This window comes from Nothoprocta perdicaria, unplaced genomic scaffold, assembly GCF_003342845.1.
Source record: "Nothoprocta perdicaria isolate Ctin4 unplaced genomic scaffold, notPer1 scaffold_182, whole genome shotgun sequence".
Classification (NCBI taxonomy): Eukaryota; Metazoa; Chordata; class Aves; order Tinamiformes; family Tinamidae; genus Nothoprocta; species Nothoprocta perdicaria.
In genome coordinates this window covers 611034-637064 of record NW_020455005.1, presented here as the reverse complement: position 1 = coordinate 637064, position 26031 = coordinate 611034, and the positions used below count along the sequence as shown (strand labels likewise).

Below are 26031 nucleotides of genomic sequence, written 5' to 3'. Positions count from 1 at the left end.
AAAAAAAAAAAAAAAAGGACCTGAAGCAAAAGTCTTGAGACTGGTGAAAGATCAGAGAGGCTTAGCCTAAGCACACATAGTTGTGTGCTCATGTATGTGCTTATATACTAAGAATACACTGAAATCTTCAAAATCTTCAAAGGAGGAGAATTCAGAAACTAATGTTGTTTAGTCATGAACAATTTGTCATCCTTAAGAATGGACCTGTTCCATAATCTACCTGCAGAAACAGCTGGCGCAGCCAAAGGAACATAAATAGATGGAGGCAAACCAGCATGGATTAAGCAGACTGTGTGTCAATTCTAGCTCAGCCAGGGTTGTAAAATTGTGGTGGTGGTGGAGAAAAAAAAAAGAATGGGAATTGGGTTCTTGTAATTGGTTAGTTATTGAAGAAATATAGCACATAAATCCATAGGAAACCAGGCTTCAGTAGCCCTGCTGTAGGCAAAACAACTAGTTTATGTTGTTGGTTGTACTCCTGTGCACTTTCACACTCAATTTTGGGGCCTCGATGATTTGTTATAACGAACCTTCACAAACGAAGTATGTAAGAAAAAAACTCCACGTATCTAGTTTAGATGCACTTTTTTTTTCTATCGCTTTTAGACAGAAACAGTTAATGTAGGAGGCTGATGAACACAGAAGGGCAATGAACTGCATCTATTTGTTACTCTACAAACTTAAATTACAACCTTTCATTAACTTCTAAACAAAAGAATCTACCCTCTTAGGCTCATATGACATCACTTTGTGCATCAAACATTTCATCCAACATTAAAACTCAACTTTTCTTCAAAGTGGCACTCAGTAATTTAAGCAGAATACAAGACAAATCACAGATGACTTACAAACCCCTCCCTGCAGCTGCGTTTTAAGTTTCTAAATGCTGTTCAGAGTATCAGTGCTAAAGCCCTCCTGCTCTTCTTCCTAAAGGTGCCAGAAAGCTGGAAGAGCACAGAGGGGATCTCATTATCCACATGCAACTTAAAGGACAACCTTGCGATAACACAGCCCAGATGGGAGGCGATTCCCCCCTCACATTCTGCTTTTATGCGGCACCTTCATTTTCCTTCAGTATATTCAGATACTGTCCAGGTTTAGCAGTTTTGCCTGGGACACATGAAGCTCAGAAGCCCACATTTTTTTATGCCTTGAATCTAAGGCAAAGACAGCAACACAACATTCACGGACTGGGGAAAACAAAAAGGGCAGGGCAGTGGGAGCAAACGGAGTCTGGCTCCATTCCGCCTGCTCGGCTCCCCTGCCGCGAGTTCAGCCTCATCATTCGATCCGCAGTTCATTTATTTTCATTTCATTTCACGGGCTTTGGCTGGAAGGAGGGTGGTCCGCAGTTACAGAGGGAAGGAACGAAAGGAAAGATATGGAAAGGAGTGCACTGATGAAATTTTCTCACACCGAATACTTCACATACACCAAGAGGGGCATGGAACTGTCTTCGTTCCCCTACCCTGCTCCTTTCTTTCTAGGCTAGTTCCCAGGCTCCTTCCTTCCTAGGCTAAGCTTCCTTCCTAGCTAGTTCCTATGCTAGTGCCCAGCCTCTCCCTCTGCACTCCCATGTCTTAGATATGCCCTGCAAATAAATGGCAACGAGCCACTGACTGCACCTTGAAAAATGTCTCCTGCCACATTCTGGAAAGGAGAGCTTTATGAGAACTCCTTGGTTTCAGGCTTCCATTTCCTATCCTTCAGGAGACAACCACAAGCACCAAACAGCTGGAGCAGGGTTTCTTTTTTTCCACTCAACTTTCCGAAGTTTGCAAGCACAGAACCGAAACAAGCCTATGTAAACCAGATCGGCAGACTCCGACCTAGGAAAACAGGTATCTGATCTCTTGACTGCTTCAGTATCTGGTCTATCTGCATCTGCATCAACACCAAAGCAGTCTGAGGTAATGACCATGCAACTACGCACAGTCTCTCTGTAGCAGGGACATGCTCTAAGCTAGAAATGCACCTTCTCTTTACACTGACTTGCCCTCCTAAGCCTACCGTAAAATCAAACCAGTGTGTTGATGTGTTTCACCTCACTGCTAATGAGCTAGTGAGACTTTCACAGGAAATTATTTCCTCAAGTGCAACACAGATGAATGATACAAAGAGAATGTGTTGCCTAGATCATACCTTATATAGAATAGAAATAAATCCAAAATTCTTGTTCTTACTTTGTAGCTTTTTTTTTTTTTTAAAGTATTTGGGCACATAAAGTAACAAGGATATTCAATATTTGGGATAGCAAGCTTGCTGGGATCTACACAGCTTTCAGAATCTGCTGACTTGTCATAAATAACATTATGAAAGGCTGTGTGTGGAAACATCTCCCACAGCCTGTTCATTTTGTGCATGGTACTAAACACTCATCCTGAAGAGGCTGCCTCTAACCAGACTTGTTAAGATCCAGCCAGACTTATCAATAAGCAGGAGGCTGAGAAGTCCACACATTTTTTTCCCAAGTATTTGAGCTCTCCCTTTTCCTCTGTAGCCCATTTTCCTGGAAGCAGTGCCCTCTCTCAGCAAAAGTGACCAGCCACATGTTTGCAGGGCAGCCACCACAGCCAAGGGAAGCAGCTGCTGTCAAGGGAAAAAAAGCCAAGAGAAATGTTGTCATCCATAACACAGAGTTTCAGTATTTGTCTTTCAGACCAATTATTCTGGATTCCTGATGGACAGAATGGGCTGTCCGAGAGGTGCTGGAGCTCAAAAAAACAACCTGGGGAGCACTAGATTTTGGAGACTGAAAAAAACTATGAAGATGAACGACTGCAGGTGCACGAGTACAAAGAAACTCTAAAACTCCTCTGTTGATGCATTTCTACCTTCTCTTTGGATAGCTCCATTTATGAAGAACAGTGAATTCTACAGGGGAAATAAACCTCTCTGAATATGTGATAAATATGCTGACTGTACAAGATTTTGCACACGCTGGGAGAGTAAGAAGAGCAAAATGTTTAATCTTGTTTTTGCATAGGTGAAACTTGGGATTGTTTTTTTCAAGTGACAAGATATCAACAGCATTTTTTTTTTTTGTTCTTTTTTTTTTAGAAAAATGACCCTAAACAGTTAAACTTCTCACACACCGAAATCCTCAGAAATCATATCATCTCTCTGATATCAAATAAACTTAAACACTTTAAACTTTTGAAATGTACAAGAGTCACTGAAATAAAAAAAGAAACCCAAAAAGACAAAATTTAAATTGATCTGTGGTCAGGTGGCTGACTAATGCATTAAGTGTTTACAACGTTCTACCCCAGCTTCTCTAAATTTGTTTTCGCTTTTGTGGGAACATCATGCTCAATAGGTACGGATGATCTAAAAGGCAGCTGAAACATTGTCTGGAAAAGGCAGGACACGTTCTGCAGAGCAACTTTTTGTCTTACATTTGTTTTTTAAGCACCGTGGGATCTTCTCGGCATTCGCTCTTTTCTTGTGGCCGGACAGAGCATTATGCTCTTCCTCCTCAAAAAGAGGCATTGGAAAATTTATTAACTTATCCAGTTTATTTATTTAAAATTTAAATTTTAAACTTAATAACTAAAGTGCATCATTTCATAATGTCATAAAACACACAAAGCTTTCCTCACTTTTGCTGGATAGGTACAGAATGATATGCTACATGAAACTGCTGTGTATATGTATTTATCCACTATTGGTTTTTAGACACTTTTTCTATAGAAGAGGTAAAGACATAGATCTGTAAAGCACAGAATAGCCTGCAGAAACTTGCATTTGTATAACTTTATCTTGGCAAATATTTCTTCTTACCGAGCTGACAAAAGGTAAACTAACTTTTTCCTTCCAGCACAGAAAGGCCTTCCCGTAGGAGAAGACCAAATCTGCTAAGAGTCAGGCCCAAGAGTAAAGGAAAGAAACAGCCCATTCGTAGGGAACACTGCTACTCTGGCTGTTTTGCAGCTAATATCATGTCACGGGTTTCACACTTTTCTAGATGTGTTAAAAAATAAGCCTGATTGACTCTACAGACCCTTTATGTTTTAGAAAAGATATCAGCTTTTCCTTATTACACCTTTCCAGATCTTTGACAACCAACTTCGTAGCTAAAGCGTAAATCTAAACAAGCGTAGGTAAATGGCGTCTTTTCACCAATAAGTGACTTTCTTAAATTATGGTCTTGCAAATGGCTATTAATCACCATGTTAGTACACCCAAGCACACACAATTAACTTCATATTCACGCTAAAAGATGTGCTAAGTGTTTATTTTACTAAAGCAAGTAGTGCCGAATTCTCATTCCAAAGAAGCTATAGAAAGGACCCTCAAACTAAAAACAAAGATGCAAGTGATTTGGGGGGGTGATTTACAACTCAGGTAACTGTATCCTCTTTCTTTACAGTTTTGCCAAGGTCTGATTTAAAAGGAAAAAAAAAAATTCTTCTCCCTATACAATCAAAAAAGAAAACCCAAAGCTACCCAGAATTAACAGCATAAGTAAAAACATCATTTAATCAGAAGCTTGAGCATCTTGACATACATTATTTCCAACAAAGCAGAGAATGTCTTTTGCTGATGGTTTTGGCTGCTTTCATGGTATTACTAACACATGCAAAATAATCGTATTCACAAATTGCAAGGAAAAACTACAACTGCATGCAGAAAAATACTTCTCACCTATATCTGCATCAGAACCTCCACTGAATTTACTTGCACCATCTAGATAGTTGCTTTTTGTCAGTGTGAAACCTCAGAAACATCATTTCAATATCACGTGCAAAGTTACAACTCAAAGTTCTCAAGCAGCCTCAAAACTGGAAAAAAATACAAGGCTGTTGTTTTTAAAGGGGGCATGTAGAGCAGGTGGATCTCAGTCTGACCTTCATTCCTTAATTAAATGGAAGGCCACAAGGAACCAGATACAATATTTTTGAGTAAGCCTATCAGCTAACAGTTCTGATACACATTTGTTTATGCTTTCAAATAAAGGAACAAAGTTTGTATTATTATTATTATTATTATTATTATTATTATTATTATTATTATCATTGTAATCAAACGGCATGTTGGAAGTTCATAATAAAAATGAAAAGAATAAAAACAATTGAATTCTTCAAAGTTCTGCAGCTAGTGTTGGGGATATTCCCCTTCAATTAAGTAAGACTCAAAGAGAAACAAAATCTCAAATTTGAGTAGGAGTTACGACAGGATTTACAAACTCCAATCACTTATCAAAGAAACTAACTTCAGCAATAGAGTAGAAAAAGATGGGAGGACCTTGAGGTGGGGAAGCAAAGGCAGAATATGTGCAAAAAAAAGACTCTAGCAGCAGTGAAATAAACATGTTATCATAGAGATGGGGAAAAAAATATTAATTTGTGCTGCACATTATGTCTTCTAATTGGCTGTGTGCATGTACTGGTGAGCCACTACGTGGGGCGAGCTGCAGGTTACCAGGGTCACTTTGCATGGATGTAACTAATGACCATGTCTATTTATTTATTCATTATTTCCATTATTATTTTTTAATGAAGAAACCTAGTAGGGAGGATGCGACACCTCCGTATTCAGCCTGGACACTACTACAAGAACGACCAAGTTGTCGTAGCAGTGAGACCAAATCTTCAACAAGATTTTTGTCTGTGCGCACAAAGACAGTGCAGCTCTTCTTCAGGATCGTTATTCCCTTACTAGACCTGTGGTATGTGGGAGACGGGGAGGGAGGTGGCTCCTGCCGTTCATGGAAGCAGGTGCTCCCGGGGCCAAGGGAGCCCCGTGACACCCATCAGGGCTCCCCCCAGGGCCTTCTTCTCCAAGGCCTGAGGGGCCTGCACGTACCACAGGCCTCCCGACCGCCTCTGCAGCATCCAGAGCTTGAAATCATGTGAAATCCTTTAGCTCAACATATCTGAACGTACTGACAAATCATATGATTCCGCACAACAATTTTAGATGTTTAATTTTTTTTTTTTTTAACTATTAAAATAACATTGGGCAGATCACAACTGTAGGAAGCAGAAAACCCAGCCATGCAAAAGCTAATGGCCTTGCCTAAGCATTCACAGACGTGTCTCACACAGAGACATACTCGAAGATGAAGACATTTCAGTGCTCTCTGTGGCCATTTAGAAAACCACAGACGCACCATTTATTCTTTCTACTGTAGAAAAACAAACATTGTCCCGATAAGAACAATTATTTGAAACAGCAAGCTAAGTTTGAGATCCTTTTTATGGTCAAACAGGAAGGAAAGACAAAGGGATTGCTTTTAATGATCCAAATTACCATTTTTCTTGGTCAATATAGAGCAGTTATAATGGGACTGTGACTTGTATCTGTGTGCCAACCTGTTATTCCAGCAACAGCCAGAGCTTGAGGGCTCTCCTGGCTCCCCTTCAAGAATCCCTCGTGTGCTCAACAATTTATACTCTATTTTCCCTGTTGGTGCTGGGGGTAACTGGACCTTCATGATGGAGTCAGGCCTCCAAACAAGTCGACCTCCTGCTCAGTGAAAGACTGGGGGACACAACCTCACACCATCCATCTCCAGCGTGCCATCCCTAGCAAGCGGCTCTCCTGTTTTCCTGGGAAGCCTCCTCGGCAGCACCGGCACCTCCAAGGGCTCCGCGTTGCCCCAGATGCCTTCAGCACCCAAGTCAGTCAGCGCAGATAGGCCTGTCCTAAGAGCTACTGCAGCCCCAGAGCCAAAGCAGGGGGGACTTAGTTGGAAGCTGTAGCAAGGATTGGAAGAAACTGATTTTCAGGAAAACGATGGGAGAGAAGAATGGATTTTTGCCTTTTCTGTTTGGTTTTTAAATAGATGGCATGGTATTATGGGATGAACAACAGCAAAAAAAATGATTATAAAAGAGAGATACCTGATACTTACAGCATAGCTGACCATTATTGGCTCTTTAATGTAAGAAACTGTGCCAGGCACTCTCCCTCTCTCCGCATTCATATGCACAAATTATAATTTGAATTTAATAAGGAAGTTTCTTCCAACTGTCAAAAATAATCACGAAAGCATTACAGGAAACATTAAAAATAATAAGCAAATTTAAATATCATTAACCAACCTTCTTGTAGTCCATTATGCTTCCTTTTCCTTGTGCCTTAAAGAGAAAGAGAGATTTTATGTAACATTCTAAAAATGAGAGCGGCAAGAATAAAGAACACAGTTAGGATAACTATTATTTTAGACATAATTGATTTCTTTTAGAAATCTGATGGGGGAAAATCCAAAACATTATCAGCCTACATAATAGAGTTCTGTTTCAGATAAGATCTCCAGATACCTAACATAATATTTTTATTATGAGTTCTATTTAAACAGCTTCTTCAATCTAAAGAGTTTTGGTCATAAGAAATTTTGCTGTTGGTATTAATCTACCTCCCCCATAGAACCCTGAGTATAAACTATATCTCAGCTCAGCAATAATAGGATTACAGTTAAGAAAATTCAAGACACCTCTTTAAAGAAGAGAACTACTCCTTATCTCCCACGATTTGCACACAGTTAGCTGTCTAGAGCTGATCCTCTCCACAAGGATGTCAAGACCATGTCAGAGCTATTAGGCCTAGATTAGTCATGCTAATTATGCGTTGGGTTTAGAATTGCACCTAAGTACACAGTGGCACCCTTCACTTAAGCAGTAAACACAGGCAACCTTTACCTCCTAGGATATGCAGAAAGAAGCCTGAATAGAGCTGAGAGTTGTTTTTGCCCAGATGCTGAAAAGTACACAGTCCAAATTCCTCTGTTTTGCCACTGGGCTATGTAGAACATAGCACGTTTATGTCTTTTTCACCCAGTTACAGTAAATGCCAGACCCAACACATTCCTGCCTGGCCACCTTGCAGCCCTTTCCTGTGGCCAAATCGAGCCGTATCATTATCACCTTGTCCATCTCCAGCTGTTCCCTCTTCAGGCACACAGGAAAAAACTATCACTGCTACTTCTTTCCCTGTAAGCTCCACATGGGAGGGCCAAAAACCTCAGTTCCTCTGGAATGTGTCTTGTGAAAGGATGTAGGTGAGGACCACGACCTCTCCAGGGCCTCTGTGGACACTTCAAGGGCTGTCCCAAGAAAGCAGTCAAGAGGAGGAGGTGGCCTATGGAGGAAGAGCTGAGGCCTGCACTGAAGAGGAAAGCTAAGCCTGGCTTTGAAGAGATGCTATTGAGGTCCACAGATTTGGAATAGGAATTCTGTCTTATAAAGAAGAATTGCTGTCTTGTAAGACCGACAAAATTGAGCAAAGAACTGAGGAGAAATTAAGCAAGCAGAACAGGAAGGAAAGCAGTAGGTAAAAAAAAAAGACTTAATTGAAGGAGAGAGGAGACTGATCCGCAAAATCATTTCAATACCCTCTTTAAGCTTCTCCTAAAAAAAAAATTCAGTTTTTCTGAAATGCCTGTTAAGAAAACAGCCTTACATCATCTGGGAGTAGCAAAACCACTGCCAATAATTGCTTCCTTGTTTGTGAATTCCCATCTCTTGATTTGCCAACTTTCATTCACGCTGCTTGGGTCTTACGGCTGCTTCAAAACATATTTCGTAGTTATAGCGTGTACGAGAACATACCAAGAACATGTTCTCTGACTGCTGCTATGCAGATGCACAGTCGAGGAAGATGCCTTTTATTCTTAGTAATATCTGCCAAGGTGTGCTCAGCACGTCTTCTCTTGCATATAATACAGGTTCCAAACAGCCAGGGAGTTTCTTCATGCTCCCTTCCCTCCAACCTTCAAGGAGGTGGCAATTGCAGAACTGTCACTGCCGTTCTCCAAGCAACAGCTTCAGTGATCTCTTCTCTAAGACTTCTTTACTACAATTCCATTTCTGCTTCTTTCTCTTTTTCCCAGTCTTCCTTTTACATCAGACTTCTGTGCCTGCCTTAGCTTCTGCAAAGGCATCTAGGCTGTTGTGCAGGATACAGGCTCTTGTGCAGCGTGGGTAACCCCCCAGATGTCATCTCAGGTGCCTCACTGCTGGGCCAGGTGGCTCAGGCTGGGAATGCTGGGTCTCCAGCTTCTCCTCAAGGAAAAGCATCCTCTTATCACCACATTTGAGAGGGAACGGCCAGCTCGGCTCAGCCTTCCTGCTCCGCACCAGAGACTGCCACATGCCAGAAGTGAGGAATACCTCTACCGTGCTGCTCTGCGGTAAATGAGGTGCTGTGATGCCTACTCCCCTGGCCAGAAAGAAGGCTCCCCGATTTCCAAAAAAATCAACTCAAAATGCATCAATCCCGTATGTCCATAGTGAGTGTGACCATAGATGGTATCCCCAAAAGCTTGTAGTTATTAAAAAGATAATTGACTTTTCTCAGGTAACATAAGCCAAGAGGCTCCCTGACTAGGTCCTCCACTTTGTATTTAACAACAGTGGCAGCTGATACTTTCGCATAGTGCCTGCCATTTTTTACCCCTTCCCTTTCAGTGAGAACTGCTTCATTGTGTCTGTGACCCCCATTTTTGGTATAAGAATTAGCAGGCACACAGACAGCATTCCTGGAATTCTGCAACCCTCTCTAGATTCTGCAGATGGGAAATTGTTTCAAAGCTTTAATAAGCTGTAGTAATGTATAATGCTGTAGTAATATCATTATTCTCCAGCTGCAATCATCCAAATTCATTTACATTCAACTTGCATATCAGCCTTGTGTTGAGACTGCAGAATTCCAAAGTTCCTAGTCACACATTAAACTACCAGTCCCTAGTTTCAAGATGACAGAAGTTCACTTTGGTTTGACAGATTTTCTCCCTGCTCCTCTGCACCACTGTAAGGTTAAGGAGGTTGCAGGTATTTGGCCTGTTCAGCTTGGAGAAGAGAAGGTTGAGAGGGGATCTTATTAAAATGTATAAATACATGAAGGAGTACATTGTAGGGAGGAGGGGGCCAAGCTTTCCTCAGTGGTGGCCAGTGACAGGACAAGGGGTAATGGGTGCAAGCTGAAACACAGGAGGTTCCATCTCCAGGGGAGGAGGAACTTCTTCCCTGTGAGGGTGCCAGAGCCCTGGCACAGGCTGCCCAGGGAGGCTGTGGAGTCTCCTTCTCTGGAGATCTTCCAAACCCGCCTGGATGYCACCCTGTGCCCCGTGCTCTGGGTGTCCCTGCTGGAGCAGGAAGGTTGGATTAGATGGTCTCTAGAGGTCCCTTCCAACCTTGAAGATTCTGTGATTCTGTATTTTCCCACAACCCTCACTACGGAAGCAACCTTGCTTCAGGTCTGCAGTACATGAATTCAGACTGAAACCTGGCAGTCAGAAATAGAGGAGTAAGAGGCCCTCAATTCCTGGCCTGTGCCCCCCAGTTCTGCTTTCAAAATGGAAAGAAGCAGGTCTGGAATTAATATGCTTGCAAAGAACTAGCTTTTTTCTTTTTTTTTATCAAAGAAAGTATTCCTTCTGCTCAAGAATCTGTATTAAGATGGCAGGAACTGCCAAAGGTCACTCACAGCTTTCTGATGGGCTACCTTCTGCAGTGGTCAGGAAGCCACGATCCCCAGCTCATTTCCCCCCATCACGTTACTGCTCCCAGGTCAAAGTTGGCAGAATAAAACGTGTGTCTCATTCAACTACTGTGCTGCCAAGATCTTTGGTTTAAGCTGTGAGTGAAAGTAGCCTCAAGCTACTAGTATGTGGGACTTCGCATAAGTCCTGAGGAGCAAGCATGTGTCTTGTGTCAATGCATCTGCCTGTTACCTCTTCCATCATCGCACTGAAGGTTGACAGAGCTCGTTTGTCCTTGTCCAGCACTTCTCCTCTCTTGAAAGCATGAGAGAGAAATGTGTAAATGTGGCTGAGCAGAACTGCTCCATGCTGTTCTCTCTTTTGTTAGTTTCTGAGCTTCTTTGTAGACTGAAAATGTAGATAGGAAGGAAAGATCCAAATAGCAAAACTAAGAAATTTTAAACAATGAGTCAATTTACCTCTTTAATCTGTTTAATCCATGCCTCTCTTCCAAGGAATTCCTGATGCAGGACTGCAGGAGCAGAATTTAAACTGAAGACCACAGTGTCATTAGAACTTTCTTTAACGAATGGTTGAAGGTCTGAATGTAGCTGAAAGAAAAGAATATATTTCTTCAAATACTAGATGAAGTTCTATCCCATCCACCCCTCACCTCAAGGTCTATATCCTCCTGACTTCACAGCTAATTACCATCTTTGTCATTAACAGGTGTATCTTGGTTCCACTACCAACAAGAAGGAGGCAGGGAGGGAGGGACACACGCCCAGCTCTGAGACACCTACAAGAGCGTGCAGGGAGCAGGGGCTGGTCTCCCCACCTGAGATGCAAGGGCAACACAAACATGTCTCTGCACGGGGCCACTGACCCACCGGAGAGGGCGAGCAGGGACCTCAGACCTGCACGGCTGTCTTGGCTCAGCCCCATGGGCCCTGGGGTCTCTGGGGGACCTCACACTGCTGCAGCAGCCCAGATGCTGCTGTCCTCACCAACCTCCTCCCTCCTTATCCCCCAGCTCTCCCCAGCACACAGTCGTCTCCACAGCCGACCTGTCAGGAGGGGACAATTGCTGGGACTTTGGCCACTGCAGCTCCCACCTCGAGTGCTGCTGCAGACGGCTGGGCCTCTTGGTACCAACCTCTGTGCGAGCTGAGGGTCCTGCTCCTGGCATAGCAGCTTTGGGAAGAAAGCAGGAGCACAGAAGGAAAGGGCTACAGGAAGAGGCATCAGAGGACCCTTTGTAGAGCCCTGAAGGAAGCACTGCTCAAAGAGGGATGTGGCCAGCTCGCGAGCGGTGTCGCTGATCTGGCAGCCAAGGCCTATGGCCCAGCACGTGGTGGGACAGAGCACAGAGGCCTACCTTGTGGCTCATGGACATGTGCTTCCCGTACTGGAAGGCCATGTCCTGCATCTCCGCGCTGTGCTTGGCCAGCTCCATGGCGGCCTGGCAGCTCTTGGCCAGCAAGGCACTGTGCGAGAGGAAAACCTGCTCCTTCCAAGTCGATATGCCGATGTCGTCCGTCAGGCAGTTTTCCTGAGAATGAAACAAAGGCCAAACTGAGAAGGGCAGAACTGCAGCTGTATCAGATGGCAGGGGGTAGCAGCGCTGCCCAGGAGAATGCAGGACATGGCAAGGAACCAAACTCCGGGTGCCCAGGCTGCATGAAGGGCATGCTCCAGGGCAGGGTGGAGAAAACATGGTCCTGGGTGTGCTAGTGGCACAAATAACACTCAGGTTTCCTGCTCAGAAGATCCACAGAAACACACGGAGCTGTCAGCGGATTGTGCACAGACCCTTTCCTTAATGCCTGTATCACTGCACTGAATGCCAACAGCCTGTGGCATTCCTACCGAGAGGGGAGGGAAAAAGCAAGCAGGGCACATCAGCATCTAACCTCTTATCCATTAAAAACAAACAAACAAAAAAACAAACGAGAAATAGAAACAAATCCAAAAAACCTCCAAAACCTCAGTCAATCAGGGAATGGCATTTCTGAGTTACTGAAACTTCTCCTTTGTAGTTAAAAGAAATAAAATAACAAAAGGTTTTAAAAATACTTAGTAGGACTGCACTGAAAAAAAAAAGAAAAAAAAAAACGAAAAACAAAGTGTTTAAAATAAAATTATGCTTTAGAAATACCAAGTATTAATTTTCCCACAGGACTGTCAAGAGATCTCGGTGAGGCTGGTGGTGAACTTTTTCACCTTGACTGTAAGGTCAAAGATGCTCAATATTTCTCAAAGTCATTCTGTATACAAAAGAGCAATGAGAATTACTTTGCACAGAACTGTGTTTTCATTAGCAGGAACCCAATCCCTTCTCCCTCAACCCCAAATTCAACTGCAGCTCTTCGGTTCACGTGGTGCCAGCCTTCAAGGCTGGACATGATCTGTAATCTCTCACACACATGTAACTTGTGCCTTTAGGTACTCTCTAAAGAGAATAAACCAAAAAAAGGGAAAAGACCACAAAGATTCTTCTACTTAGAAAAAAATTAGTAATGAGAAACTACAGAGAAATTTCAGGAATGTAAATGATAAAAATAGGTTGTAATTTCTCAGCTCACTCAAATCTACAGCATGCGCTAAGCCAAAATGATGCTCTTTAAAGGAATAATATATAAAAAAGAACACACATACAACTTTTCTCCTCAAAGTGGTGTCAATTAGACTACTTAGAAATGAGTGAGAACTCATTCCGTGTGACCCTACAGTTTTCTAGCAAGGTATTATCTGTCATGAAATTGGTAACAAATGAAACAGAATCCATCCGTTCAGCTCCGGCCCTGCTCCCTTATGGGTATCACCCAGAAGGGCTGTGTTACAAGGCAGAAGATAATATGAGACTAATGGGAAAAGTAGGAGAAGGCTGCAATGCCAAGTAGCACAGTGTTGTATCAAAATCCCTCTGCTTTCCGACACACTATTAACTTATACGAGGAAAGGAAGAAGGGAAAAAAAAGCAAGTTTGCTATTAGGCATGTGATAACTTATAAAGTGAAGCCTGAGCTTTCCTTATGCTTTGTTTTACTGTAGTATTTTGGTTTTAATATCTTAACTCAGCCCAGAGAATGTGCAGATTCCCATGGCTGGCACAATGTCAAAAGGAGCATTTAATTCTAGTAGCTTCCTACGTATCAAGTTGTTTTTCACTCAGATATAGATCAATTTATTTTAAAATTAAAATCAGGAGCTCTTGGAAGACGCCACACCATCTTTTCCTTAACAACCAATCTGCTCAGAGAAAAAGCAGGATATTTACTAAAACTTGCTGGAAGATAGACTAAAAATTGGCAGTGATTTTTATAATCCATCCCAGGCAGAAAGAGACTAGTAAGGTAAGTTGAAGCCGTTAAAGAAATGACTGAAGTCCTTCAGCAGACCTGCACATTTAACATGTTGGCATGTCTGAGCCTCTGAAAAACTACAGGACTTTATCAAATGCCAATTGCAACAACTAAAGAGATTGAACAGTCATTCACATTCCTACAATCTATTAGAAAAAGTATATTCTTCTCCAGGAAGTTTGAGTTTAATCACTTAACAGAAAGGGATGGCATGACAAGTTACTCTCCACTATTAAAACCCATTAATTGACTATGGCTCAGCTACAAAAAAAGCCCAACTTTGCTCAAACTGCACAGTTTGCTGAGCTTTTAGAGACCCCCTTTACATTAAAGGAATCAAAATAGGCTTATTTTCAGATTCACAGATTCACAGAATATTTAAGGTTGGAAGGGACCTCTACAGATCATCTAGTCCAACCTTCCTGCTCAAGCAGGCACACCTACAGCATGTGGCACAGGGCGGCATCCAGGCGGGTTTTGAAGACCTCCAGAGTAGGAGACTCCACAACCTCCCTGGGCAGCCTGTTCCACTGCTCTGTCACCCTAACAGTAAAGGAGTTCCTCCTCACCTGGAGACGGAACTTCCTGTGCTCCAGCTTATGGCCATTACCCCTCGTCCTGTCACTGGTCACCAGTGAGAACAGCCTGTCCCCTTCCTCCCTGCATTCTCCCTTCCTGAACTTATACATATTAATCATATCCCCTCTGAGCCGTCTCTTCTCCAGAGAAAACAGGCCCAGCTCACTCAGCCTCTCTTCATACGAGAGATGTTCCATTCCCTTAATCATCCTGGTTGCCCTTCTCTGGACCCTCTCCAGAAGCTCCACGTCCCTCCTATACTGGGGTGCCCAGAACTGAACACAGTACTCCAGGTGCGGCCTCACCAGAGCTGAGGAGAGGGGCAGAATCACCTCCCTTGACCTGCTGGCAACACTCCTCCTTCCTTATAATTTTAACAAATACATTGTTTTGTGGGAAAAAAAAAAAAAACCTTAACATCCACAAGACTTTATTACAGGCTATTTGAAAAAAGATTTGCTGGGTTTTATAGAAAGGAAGTAACAAGCATGAGTATGTCATGAAGCCCATATAAGATTTGCAAGCATCTAAACCAGGCTTTGAAACCAGGCTTTGAGAGACATAGTCAAAGGTGCGATATTACAAACACAGATACTGGAACACACAGTTTTGAAGAAAGAAGGATGTTTTTTAGAAAAGGCAGCCCCATACAGGCCTGCACCAACACATGAGCTCGCGAAGCAAAAACAGAGCTGATTCTAATCACAGAAAGGCCTCTGACCACAGACCTCTCGGTGTCTGCCGGTTAAAAAGGCAGAGACGACCTTTCTTCAGTGACATTTTCCAACACCCCAAGGGCTGTTTTTTCCCAGCACAGCTCCCATGTTACACAACAGCCCATCAGCTCTGTTGTATTTTTTTTTTTTTCACGGCAATGTGATGTACAACAAGATCTAAAAATCATTTTCAAACATCAAGGGGCAAAAAAGAAACTACCTCTAGACTGCAGAGCTGAAGCCGTGCCAAAGCATGGCATTTTTATAAAAGGCTTCACTTTTTTTTTTTGTTTTTCCAATGTGGTTTGGTCAGCAGAGGGTATTTGGAAGGGTGAACAGGGACACAGGTGTCAGTTGGCCCAGAGGATCCATTGTATTTTTCCACAGAAAAGCCTTTGAAGTCACATCACCAAATCCATTTCAACCAGCACTTTGATGTTGCGTTCACTAGAGCCTCATCAAGAGGTCCTGTCGCCAAGAAATGGGTCCAGGTGGCAGCTGGGATGCCGTTTGGGCAGCAGACACGGGATGCTCGAAGCTGACGCTCTGGCTCCATCCCTGAGGAGAGGCAGTTCCAGGCAGAGCTCCCTGGTGCGGCGAGGCCAGGGCTGCAGGACACCAGCACCCAACTCCATCAGTCTCCCTTTCCCCCACGAGCTTCACTCAGTTAAACCAGCCCTCGAGAGCCTAACAACACGCTTGCTTTTCCCCTGTTAACCTCCTGACAACTCATTTACCTTAATGGCTTGAAAACTTCAAGTAGAAAATTGTGATACTGCTTTCCAATTCAACAGGAATCAATGTTTTTCTTTTTTTTTTTTTTTCTTTTTTTTTTTTTTTCTTAAGAGGTTTTCAAGGCAGTAATTGCATAAGGAGAAAGTAAGAACAGGTGCTCCCACCGTACTAACGTCAAGTTCACGAGCTGTTTTGTTGCAAAGAAATTGGCTGGTGCAGACTTTGCTGCCAGGCTATTTCTGCAGTTTAAATCCAGTCTGGAAAATGATCCAAGGAAACAAAGGAGCTTTTAGAAGACGAAAGGATGGGGCAAAATATATATTCATAAGCAATCAAGAAGGGCTGCTCTCATCAGTTACATTAACAAGGATGCCCAACACAGAAGTGGCACTTAATGTAATTTGTTACTCTAGAGAAGACGCTTACAAGCAGTTTGTCTGCAAAGGTATTCAGGAAATGAGGAGAAGGATTTATTTTATTTTATTTTATTTTATTTTATTTTATTTTATTTTATTTTATTTTATTTTATTTTATTTTATTTTATTTTATTCAAAATCATCTGCAAACCCAGAAAAGAGAAATTAGAGGGCTTTTCGAAGTAAAACTTATATACACAGATATATCAGCTCACTACTCAAACAAGCTAGACCAAAGAATGACCGAACAGAAAGTACTAAAATGGGGACCGCATGTGGTTTTACAGAGGTGAAAATAAAAGAAAAAAGAAAAAAATCCAAAGCATTTATGAGAGCTGTCAAATAATTATATCCTCTATATGTCTTCAGGAGTAAGTAAGGTCAGTCTAATCAGGGCACAGAATACTTTCAATTTTCCTAGAGGGTCATTTAAAGGCAGCAAAAAATTCTTGTGGTAAACATGAACTTTGGGTCTTAGAGGAGAAAGGGGATTTTTGCTGAGCTATTTTTGTCTAAAGTAAAAGACAAAGCGATCTAGGTAGCTGATTAGCCAAGCTCAAAGCAACTCAGTGCTAAATAGGAATTTAGTCTATTTTATGGCACTGAGTAATTTATAACACCTGTACTAAAGGCATATTTAACAGCTGGGGGCAAATTTAACATTCTTCTCTGCCTAAAAGTAATTAAAAAAAAAGCTATCTGCTTTTCTAAATGTAAGAGATTCTGTGAAATGAAAATGCCACTACAAACACCCTCATGTCCTACTGTCACCAGCAAAAATAAAGTTTGACATTTGGGACTCATTTGCAGACGCTTAAAGCACTTGACCTATCCCTGGGAAATTTAGGTCGGGACTATGGCTGGGTCAACCTGCAGTTAGGTGTGGAGGGAAGAAGCACCGTGGCCACCAGCGGGATGGAGCAGCAGCTGGGCTGGCGCCTCGGGCAGGCCTCGCCATGAGCTGCGAGGACGTGATGAGGTGCAGGACGGGCCACGGCCTCAGCACAGGGTGGTGGGGAGGGCAGCGCTGGACGGGTTTGTACACTGCCCTGAGCCAAATTTCTCAAAGGACAAGATCGAAAGAATTGAAATAGATCCAGGACTTGTCTGTCCCGGATCTCTAGGTCTCATCAGAAGCCATATACAGCCCATTATAAAAACCAAATTTCAGCCGCTTTCAGTGGTACTTCTAGGCCATCAGACTAATCACAGAATCACAGAGTGGTTGAGGTTGGCAGGGACCTCTAGAGATCATCTAGTCCAGTTTCCCTATTTATGTGGCACAGGGCGGCATCCAGGCGGGTTGGGAAGGTCTCCAGAGAAGGAGCCTCCCTGGGCACCTGTGCCAGGGCTCTGGCACCCTCACAGGGAAGAAGTTCCTCCTCACATGGAGATGGAACTGCCTGTGGTGCAGTTTACACCCATTACTCCTTGTCCTGTCACTGACCACCACTGAGAAGAGCTTGGCTCCTTCCTCCCTATATTCTCCCTTCGTGTACTTATATATATTGATCAAATCCCCTTCTCAGCCTTCTTTTCTCCAGAGAAAACAGGCCCAGCTCACTCAGTCTTTCCTCATACAATGGATGATAATTGTGTTTTGAACTAACTGGCTTCCTTTTAGGAAGTGTCTCCCTGCATCCTCAGCTCTTGTGAGCCAGAAGAGGTCACCACTTTTATGAAACAAAACCAGTCTTCTGTGTAAGCGGGGCAGGGCAGGCAAACAGGGTGCCCCGCACCGCCCCGCGCCCATGCTGCGGCTGCTCCAGGATGATCCAGCTGCTCCTGCCAAGACTGCCGGCTCAGCGTGCTGCCAAGCCTACAGAAAGGCAGCTAAGAGCTCGTGCAGGGCTGGCACCCAATCGAGACCACAGCATTTCCCATCTACACAAAGGCTATGGCTAAAATAAAAGGCATTAGGATTACAGAGTCGTGACGAGGTAGTCGCATGGCTATGAAAAACTAGCAGACCTGTGTTTCTATGCACACAAATAGTTGCTGTTTTCATCCAAATCCATCATTAGAAACCTGCTTGGCTCCTGAAAATACAATCTTAAAAGGCAAAAATGTGAGAAGTGCCATTTAGTTGAGCACGCAGCCCCAAGCACAGTGCTAGCCTGCAGCCCTGGAGGCTGACGCGCTGCCCGTTCCCACTCCAGCGCTGCGGCATTCCCGCACGGCAGCTCGGGATGCGGCTGTGCCGGGCGAGCTGTGCTGCCCGCGTCCATCCCGCTCCGCTCCTCTCCTGCCACACGGGAGCCCTTGGGCAGAGCTGATTCCGAGCGAGTGATCGTTCCTGGACGGGCTTCAGCGAAAACAGGAAAGCTTAAAGCAGGCTGGCTATAACAAGGCTCTCACGTGGTGCAATCCTGGTCGTGCGGTGCCCACGGGCTCCTCCAGGACACACGTGAGTTCCTGCTCACCCTGCCTGCCCGCACTGCCGCCATGGTCAGATTCATCATCCGGCCTCGCACCTAGTTCTGATTTATTTTTATCATGCTGAGATAGGGCAACAATAAGCCAGAGTGACAATCTAAATGCACACCAAATGTATGTGAGTATTAACACTTCTGCAGTCTTCCGAGCACCTTACCTCCTGAACTTGGAGATTCACATCCCTGAGAAAAACTAGGCATGTGAGGAAACAGCAATAGAAACAAATCTTCAGTGTAATCTAAGATAACCATATATAAACACTAGTTTATGATCGTTCCTAGGCAGTGATAATTTGCTATGGGAAAACCTGCACTGGCAACGATGACTAAATTATGGATTTATTTTTTGGAGACTTTAAGTTAGAATCATGAACAATGCAACAGGGATCTCCATTTTGCTTCACCATCCTGCCTGAGCAAACCCAATTTTAGAAGGGTCTCAAAGTTTCCTCAAAAGTTCAGTTAAAGACAAAAATTCCTGTAATGCAGAAAGTTGAAGTAATAGCACAATACTACCGGGACTACCCTTGCCCCTGAAGAAATACCTGAGTGGTTGGTGTGAATATATAATTGCAATTTGCTTTCCCATGCAGCTCCTGGATTACATGCATGGGGATGACAGTGCAGACACGCACAGCACACACTGCTGCCCCTTCCAAACGAAACTGGTGTCTGTCCAAGCTGTGGGAAGGGGCAATGCTCAGCAGCAGGAGCCTCACACCAACACGGGCCGAAACGTTTTGTAACATCTCTGGCAGTTACAGCTTGTAAGACAGGCATTGCACATGGTGCTAATGACACTTGACAACACTATCATAAAACTGCTGTAACGGACCCTTAACTAGAAGTCTCCAAGAGTGTTCGGAAAGCCCATAGCAAAACACTCCTGGAGTCCCTAGTATTACATACATTTTATTATTTTATTTAGCACTCACAGAAACAAAATATTCCCTCTTGGAGCATTTCTAGAAATGCCCAGATTTCCCAGGTGGGACTGATGTTGCTGCAGAAGTCAGGGCTCTTCCTTCTGCACAGACATGGGAGTCACTGCAAACACTGCAGTCACACATGAACACAGCACAGCAATGCTTACCTCTGACAACCTGGAGTTCTCATAGTAGATACCTTGCACTAAGTCACCAATGGCACTCGATATCAGCTCCACAACCTGCAAAAGAAAAGAAGCAAGAGAAGAGCTTGCATGTGTAGCTACCACCCGTGGCACCAAGCCACTGGTTATTCGGCAGCCCCTGTGGGAGGCAGAGGCTGCTCCTCTCCCCCTACCAGAGCCTCCACCGAGGTACCTCTCCCATCCACGTTTTAACTTAATGTAAATGCAAAGCAAGCTTTTTTTCCCCCTTTTTTCTTTTTTTAAATGTGAACTATGGAGCGCATTCTCAGAAGGCAATGCGCAGAGCTAATAAATCCCACTTCATGAATACGAGACAGCACCTCACCTGGATTTTCTGCTTTCTTTTTTTTCCTGACAAGTAAATACTTTGCAATACCTCTCATTGGGAGCTGTTAAAATTCACATCTTCACGGCTAATGTGGGCAAGTCAGAATCCATAGGAAGGCAACCTTTCCAACGTGATCATTTGGTATTGGGGTGCTCGGGGAATGCGCTGTGGATGTACTTAGTGCATGGCCTGAGGCTCAGCTGCACCACATACACTGAAAGGCTGCAGCACGGGAATGTTTAAATGAGATTTACCACTCTGCATCATCTGTAGGGTTCAGACTTTTCGTTTTATTCAAGCGAAGCCTAAAAGTCTGAACTTGGTGCAGAATGGAAAACAAGCCTGCCACGGTCTCCCTGGAACGACCGTACAACCCGGAGCCGTGCACACGAACTGGCTTAATTGGAACAAAATACTCACATTTACTGTAAAATTAAACTCAGCCATTTCAAATAAGCACACCTTAAGGCTACCCCTTTAGTTCCTCAGAAAGCTTTAATTTCTTGAATGTTTCATTTCCTATGCATATGATTCTATATCTGACCCCCCTTTTTGCTTCCTAAAAAATTCGGCCTAACTCTTATTGAATTAAAAGATTTAGTTTCAGTTTCTATCATTCTTGTAACTGAAGACAAAAAAATGAAATGATAAAACTCGTAACAGGGAGATATTTTAACATTTAGGCATATTTTATTTGATAATAAAAACACATTTGCATGCCAGTTTTGAGTACCAGCAGAAAGGTGGTTTTTTCCTTTTTTTTTATTTTTTTGAAACACTGGTTCATATACATATTCATATAGCAAAAGCGCTAACTTTAGAAACGGTGCTGATTAAAAGTCATGTTTTTTCTTGCAAGGCATATGGGTTAATTTGCAAGACCTATAAAAACAGCCTTAAAAAAAAAAAAAAAGAAATCATGTTGTCCTTTAGGAAACCAGATACCTAAGAAATATTGTAGCAATACGAGCTGCAGAGGAACTGAAAGGACAATGATCCTACAGTGTTACCAGATGTGTTGAGTTATTTAAGTGGGGAACAGAGAAAATGAGGGGAGTTTTTTCTTTTCTTTTTTTTTTTTATGGTATCAGATAAGCCCTATTCCCAAATCCAGGAGGATTGAGTATCGCCAATGGGTCTATGAAAGTCTGTAACTAAATGCTCGGGATCAGATTGTATTTCAGTTTATACAAGCAACATCCCAAGATTCCTCTGATGGCGAGGACACATAATACAGATCAATCACTCACTAAAAAATGTTATGGTTTGTGAAATGCTCTGAGCTCAGAGACCTACCCTGGTAATACGAAGAGGAATTTACAAAGACACCGAGTCCTACTCTAAATGTCAAAGTGATAGTATGAACTTTTAACAATGCATCTGGCTGTGGATAACTAGACCTTTTCCTCTCTTTCCTGAAACTCTAGACTGAGCAGGACCCTGTTTTGGGGTTTCTTTTTTCCTTCTCTCCTCTCTCTTTTTAGTGCAACTCTACTCTCAAAGGCAATTTTAACGGAGTTAAAACAATTTCAGGGAAAACATCGGTGAAGAATTGTACCTCTTCCTTTCGTAGCTTATAATACACCCTGGGAGAATACACATACTCCTTAGAAGAGAAGCCACACATTAAACACCATTAAGCGGTCAGCTATGTATCGTGTGCTACATATAAGTAAGAATTTAATATTAATATTACCTCCTTTCTTTCCAAAGTCCTTAGAATTCTATTTTTCTTATATATTTCTTTTCTTTCCTAAGGTAAAGTGCAAGGCCATGGAGATCCCTGCACGGGGTGAAATTCCATTTTCCAGAGCATACTGGGCTGCTTGCATGAGGCCCCTTTACTTTCCCAACCCTTAATCCCATCTGTGCAAAGCACCTGCATTATGCCCTCCACAGCCTGGGTTCTGCATGCTAGGGAAAGCCAGGACAAAGGAGGAGAGCAGCTATTTTTCCTGTGTCCCAAACTGACTTTGAGCTGGAGAAAAAGCACTAGGGATTCAGTAGCATTCATACAGTCGGTCCTATACCAGCTGGTTCTTACGCAGCCCTTTCCATCAAAGCAGGTTCAAAGGCTGATGAAGGGCAGCAAGAGGTGCCAGGTAAGGGCTGCTGTGGCCAAATAGCAGAATCTCCGAAAAGAGCAGAGGCGCTGCCCGTTCCACCTTGCCCTTCCCCACTCCCTAAAGGCCTTTTAGAGAACACGTCCCCCCACCCCTGGCTGCTGGAGAGGAGCAGGGGTAACTTCCTACTGACAGGAAACAAATTTCCATCCTATTTGTCATTCTTCACTCGGCATCAGGACCTTGCAAAGTGGTGTGGTCACCAGCCAGGTGGCCACCCTGGTCCTCGCAGGTGACAAGGAAAAGTGCACAACATTCCGAACCCTTTAAACACATCTTTTGCTAGTTATTTTTTCCCTTAAGTATTTTTTTTTACATCCTACTACAGTGCACTTGGTATAGACGAGATCTCTGTCACATCTACAGCTCTGTCTGTAAGGAACAGCCACGTATTTTAACATAAGGTGATTTTTTTTTTTTTTTTTAAACAAGACTAAAGAGGCTTTATGGATTGAACATTTAGGTAGGATCAGGAATTTTCTTCCAAGCTAAAAGACATGATTACTGTTCCTTAAAAAGTAGGAAAAACAGACTCCGGAGCACTCATTCTTCATAAGAGTCCTAAATCTCACAGTTCTACAAACAAAAAACAATAAATTAAAAAAAAAAGGAGATACTAAGTTTAACAACTCAAAGACATTGTCTTTGAAATACTTTAATATTTGTCTTCGAATATGTGTATTTAATTTCACTGCAATGTAACTCCAAATTTATATACTTTTCTTATATTTTCTTTTTTTTTCATTCAATGTGATTTAGTATTTATTTTATTTTTTAACTCTGCAGCTGAACTGGCATTGATTACACAGACTGCCCTACTCAGAACAATCCGTACAGCACATCTATGGGATATTTTTAAGTGGAATGGCATGGAAAAGATGGAGTTTTTGTCTCGAGTATGGGAAACAGCAATAGGACAAGCATGGCAATAAATCTCATCCTTTTTCCTTTGACAAGGAACAATTTGAAATTTCTCAACTTGACAAACTTCCTTGGCTTTGCCAAATTCCTTTCAGGAAGGATCACAAGAAATCCCCTTCCATAATCATTCCCTTCTTTACCTCTTTGGGGTGCTGGTCATCTTTCCCTGCACCTTTGCTGTGGTAAACTCTACTCCTTGCTCCTGATGCACAGGCTTGAAAAAGTAACAAGTCTTGATTTCAACTTCTTTTGGATTCTCTTTTTCTTTCCCCTTCAAAATTGTTAATTTTTAGAAACTTTTCCACACTTGAGAAGCCCATAAAAGCCCTTAACAGCAAATAAACTCTTATATTTATGACACAAAAAAATTGCACAACTATGAAGGTGAAGATAAATCTAACTAATCGGGTGAAATTGGATTTTGAATCTCCAATACCATCCCCCTCCCCCCAAAAAAAAGAAAAGCTAAAGAGACACTAAAGATGGCCAAGAACACTTAGTCACACAGGTGAAGAAATACACTAGCCTATAGGGGAAAAAAAAAAGATTGCAACCTTTTGGTTTTATTATTTTAAATCATCTTTTTTTTTAATAAAGTTGTCCTTCTTAAGTTGAAACACACAAAATGATAGGTGATTGCTATGCTTTCTAGCAATCTTATTTTACGCTGTTGGAAAAAAATATGTTTTTTTTTCATTCTATTAATGATGAATACAGCAAAACACAAGATGCAGTGTAGCATCACTCAAATCTGTGATTTGATAAAACCACTTCCTGGGCATAAAAAACACTGAAAATAAGCACTTGAATATTATTGCACTTGAATATTATAAGTGAATAATAAGTGAATATTATAAGTGAATAAGTGAATATTATAAGTGAATATTATAATATTCAATATTATTAAATATTATAAGCACTTGAATATTATTAGTATTTTCAAATACCTTAAATTTACTTTAGTGATTTTTACCAGTGTTAATTTACCCCTTTTATGCTGATGCAACATCATCCACAGAGTTTTCGCTACTGGAACGATCTTTATTGCAGACTTCAGCTATTTTTGTTAATGAAAAGCAACAACAACAGTTTTATCTTGCCCACTGCCACATGGCTCTGTACACGGTGTATTAATATCCCTGCAGACCCAGTAAACAGATCCTTGCCCTGAAGCACTCAACTGTCGATTGCAACTCAGGTTGCAGAAACATGTGATTTCTTCAGCTTGACCCTTCTGGAAAGGGTTAACTATTTCATTGCTCAGCTCAGATATAAAAGCGAGAATTAAAAAGTTCCACCACTACAGGGCTCTGTAGCTACAAGACCACCCCCATCACAAAAAATAATAAAAAGCAGTAAAAATGCAAGACAGCAGGGTAAAAAATATTTCTGTCCACACTTGCATAGACAGCCATTAAACTTTGCTATGCTCCCCAATGATCCCAAACAAATTGTGGGTTAAACCCACCAAGAACCCTACAGCTCAGCGTTGACAGAAATGATACCTATCTAGTATTCACTATTTCGCACAGAGAGTCTCTGAAGCACGAGCAGCAGTGATGACACTCCAGGCTCCAAGTGAAATGCTGCCCAATCTCCAACTGCTCCTGGTCTGCACCACACAAAGGATTAGTTTCCTTGAGCGCCAATGGCATATGAAATACCTCAGTGTTCTGATTAAAACACAGTTCATCCACCTGCAAAACACACATAATTTATCTTTTTATGCACCACAACTATATTACTTCACTGAAGTCACGCCAGGTGTAAAGAGGCTTTCATTAAAATGTGACCCTGGGAAGTTTAGTTTTAAAGACTAGCTTTACTGCAGTGCAAAAAGAGGGGATGACACATAATCTATCACACTGTTTACAAGACACATGTATTTTAACCAGTCCTAGTAGTACTAGCAGCTGTTTTAGGAGGACCACAGCTGACTCTGCATAAACACTTCTGCAGCACTAGTAACACTAAGGTTTTTCTCTTCGAAATAATAAAATAAAGTCGTCATCTCAAAGCAAGTGCCAAATATCCTCTTAGGGAAGGATAAATTTTAGTGCACGCACTGGAAACAGATTTCCCTTCTATGAATAGCTAAGTTCTTGGGGGACAAACAAAGAAGGCCATTGAGACAAATTTTAGGTTCTTATCAACACAGCAAAGAGTTTTGAATTGCAATTGAGTCATCGCAAAAACCTAATTTCACGTCTAAAAAGCATATTCTCTGCTGAAGTTGTACTGCAGGTGGAGGGATGACTAATCACAGCCACCCCAATTCCTCTGCAAAACGACTGTGTGTTGTCAAACAAGCGTGCAAGTCCCCACTTGGGACCAAAAATCCCACAGACCTGCCTGTTGTTGCAAACACCCACTCAAAAAAAGGCTGTTTGAGGTACTATTGCTCAGCCACGATTCCACTGCGAACACATCTGATTGCTTTTTACCCTATTTTTCACTCCCAGTGTGAATCTTTTATTCCACTGAAGCAACAGACTTTCAGCAAAGGCAGGAAAACAGATCTTGTAATCTTAACACTGTTTGAATTATTAGGAAAAAAAAAAATTGAGGCTGACATGCCGGTATTTCTCACTGAGGACACAGAATGCCGAAGGTTGCCGAAGGTTGGAAGGGACCTCAGAGGTCATCGAGTCCAACCCCCCTGCTCATGCAGGGTCACCCAGAGCACGTGGCACAGGGCTGCATCCAAGCGGGTTTKRAAGATCTCCAAAGAAGGAGACTCCACAACCTCTCTGGGCAGCCTGTTCCAGTGCTTTGTCACCCGCACAGTGAAGAAATGCTTCCTTAAGTTCCTGTGGAACTTCCAATGCTTCAGTTTGAAGCCATTTCCTCTAGTC

At 42.5% G+C, this 26031-nt stretch overlaps 1 protein-coding gene across 1 annotated transcript in view; it reads right to left on the bottom strand.

The window, feature by feature from the left end:
- Window positions 1-26031, bottom strand: part of PDSS2 (decaprenyl diphosphate synthase subunit 2) — a 99629-nt gene that overhangs the window by 1394 nt on the left and 72204 nt on the right. The window contains exons 4-7 of the mRNA XM_026036641.1: window positions 19766-19840; window positions 11805-11978; window positions 10906-11037; window positions 7050-7085 (exon numbers count right to left, since the gene is read on the bottom strand). Of these exons, the coding sequence (XP_025892426.1) occupies window positions 7050-7085; window positions 10906-11037; window positions 11805-11978; window positions 19766-19840 (417 nt within the window). The remainder of the gene's footprint in view (window positions 1-7049; window positions 7086-10905; window positions 11038-11804; window positions 11979-19765; window positions 19841-26031) is intronic.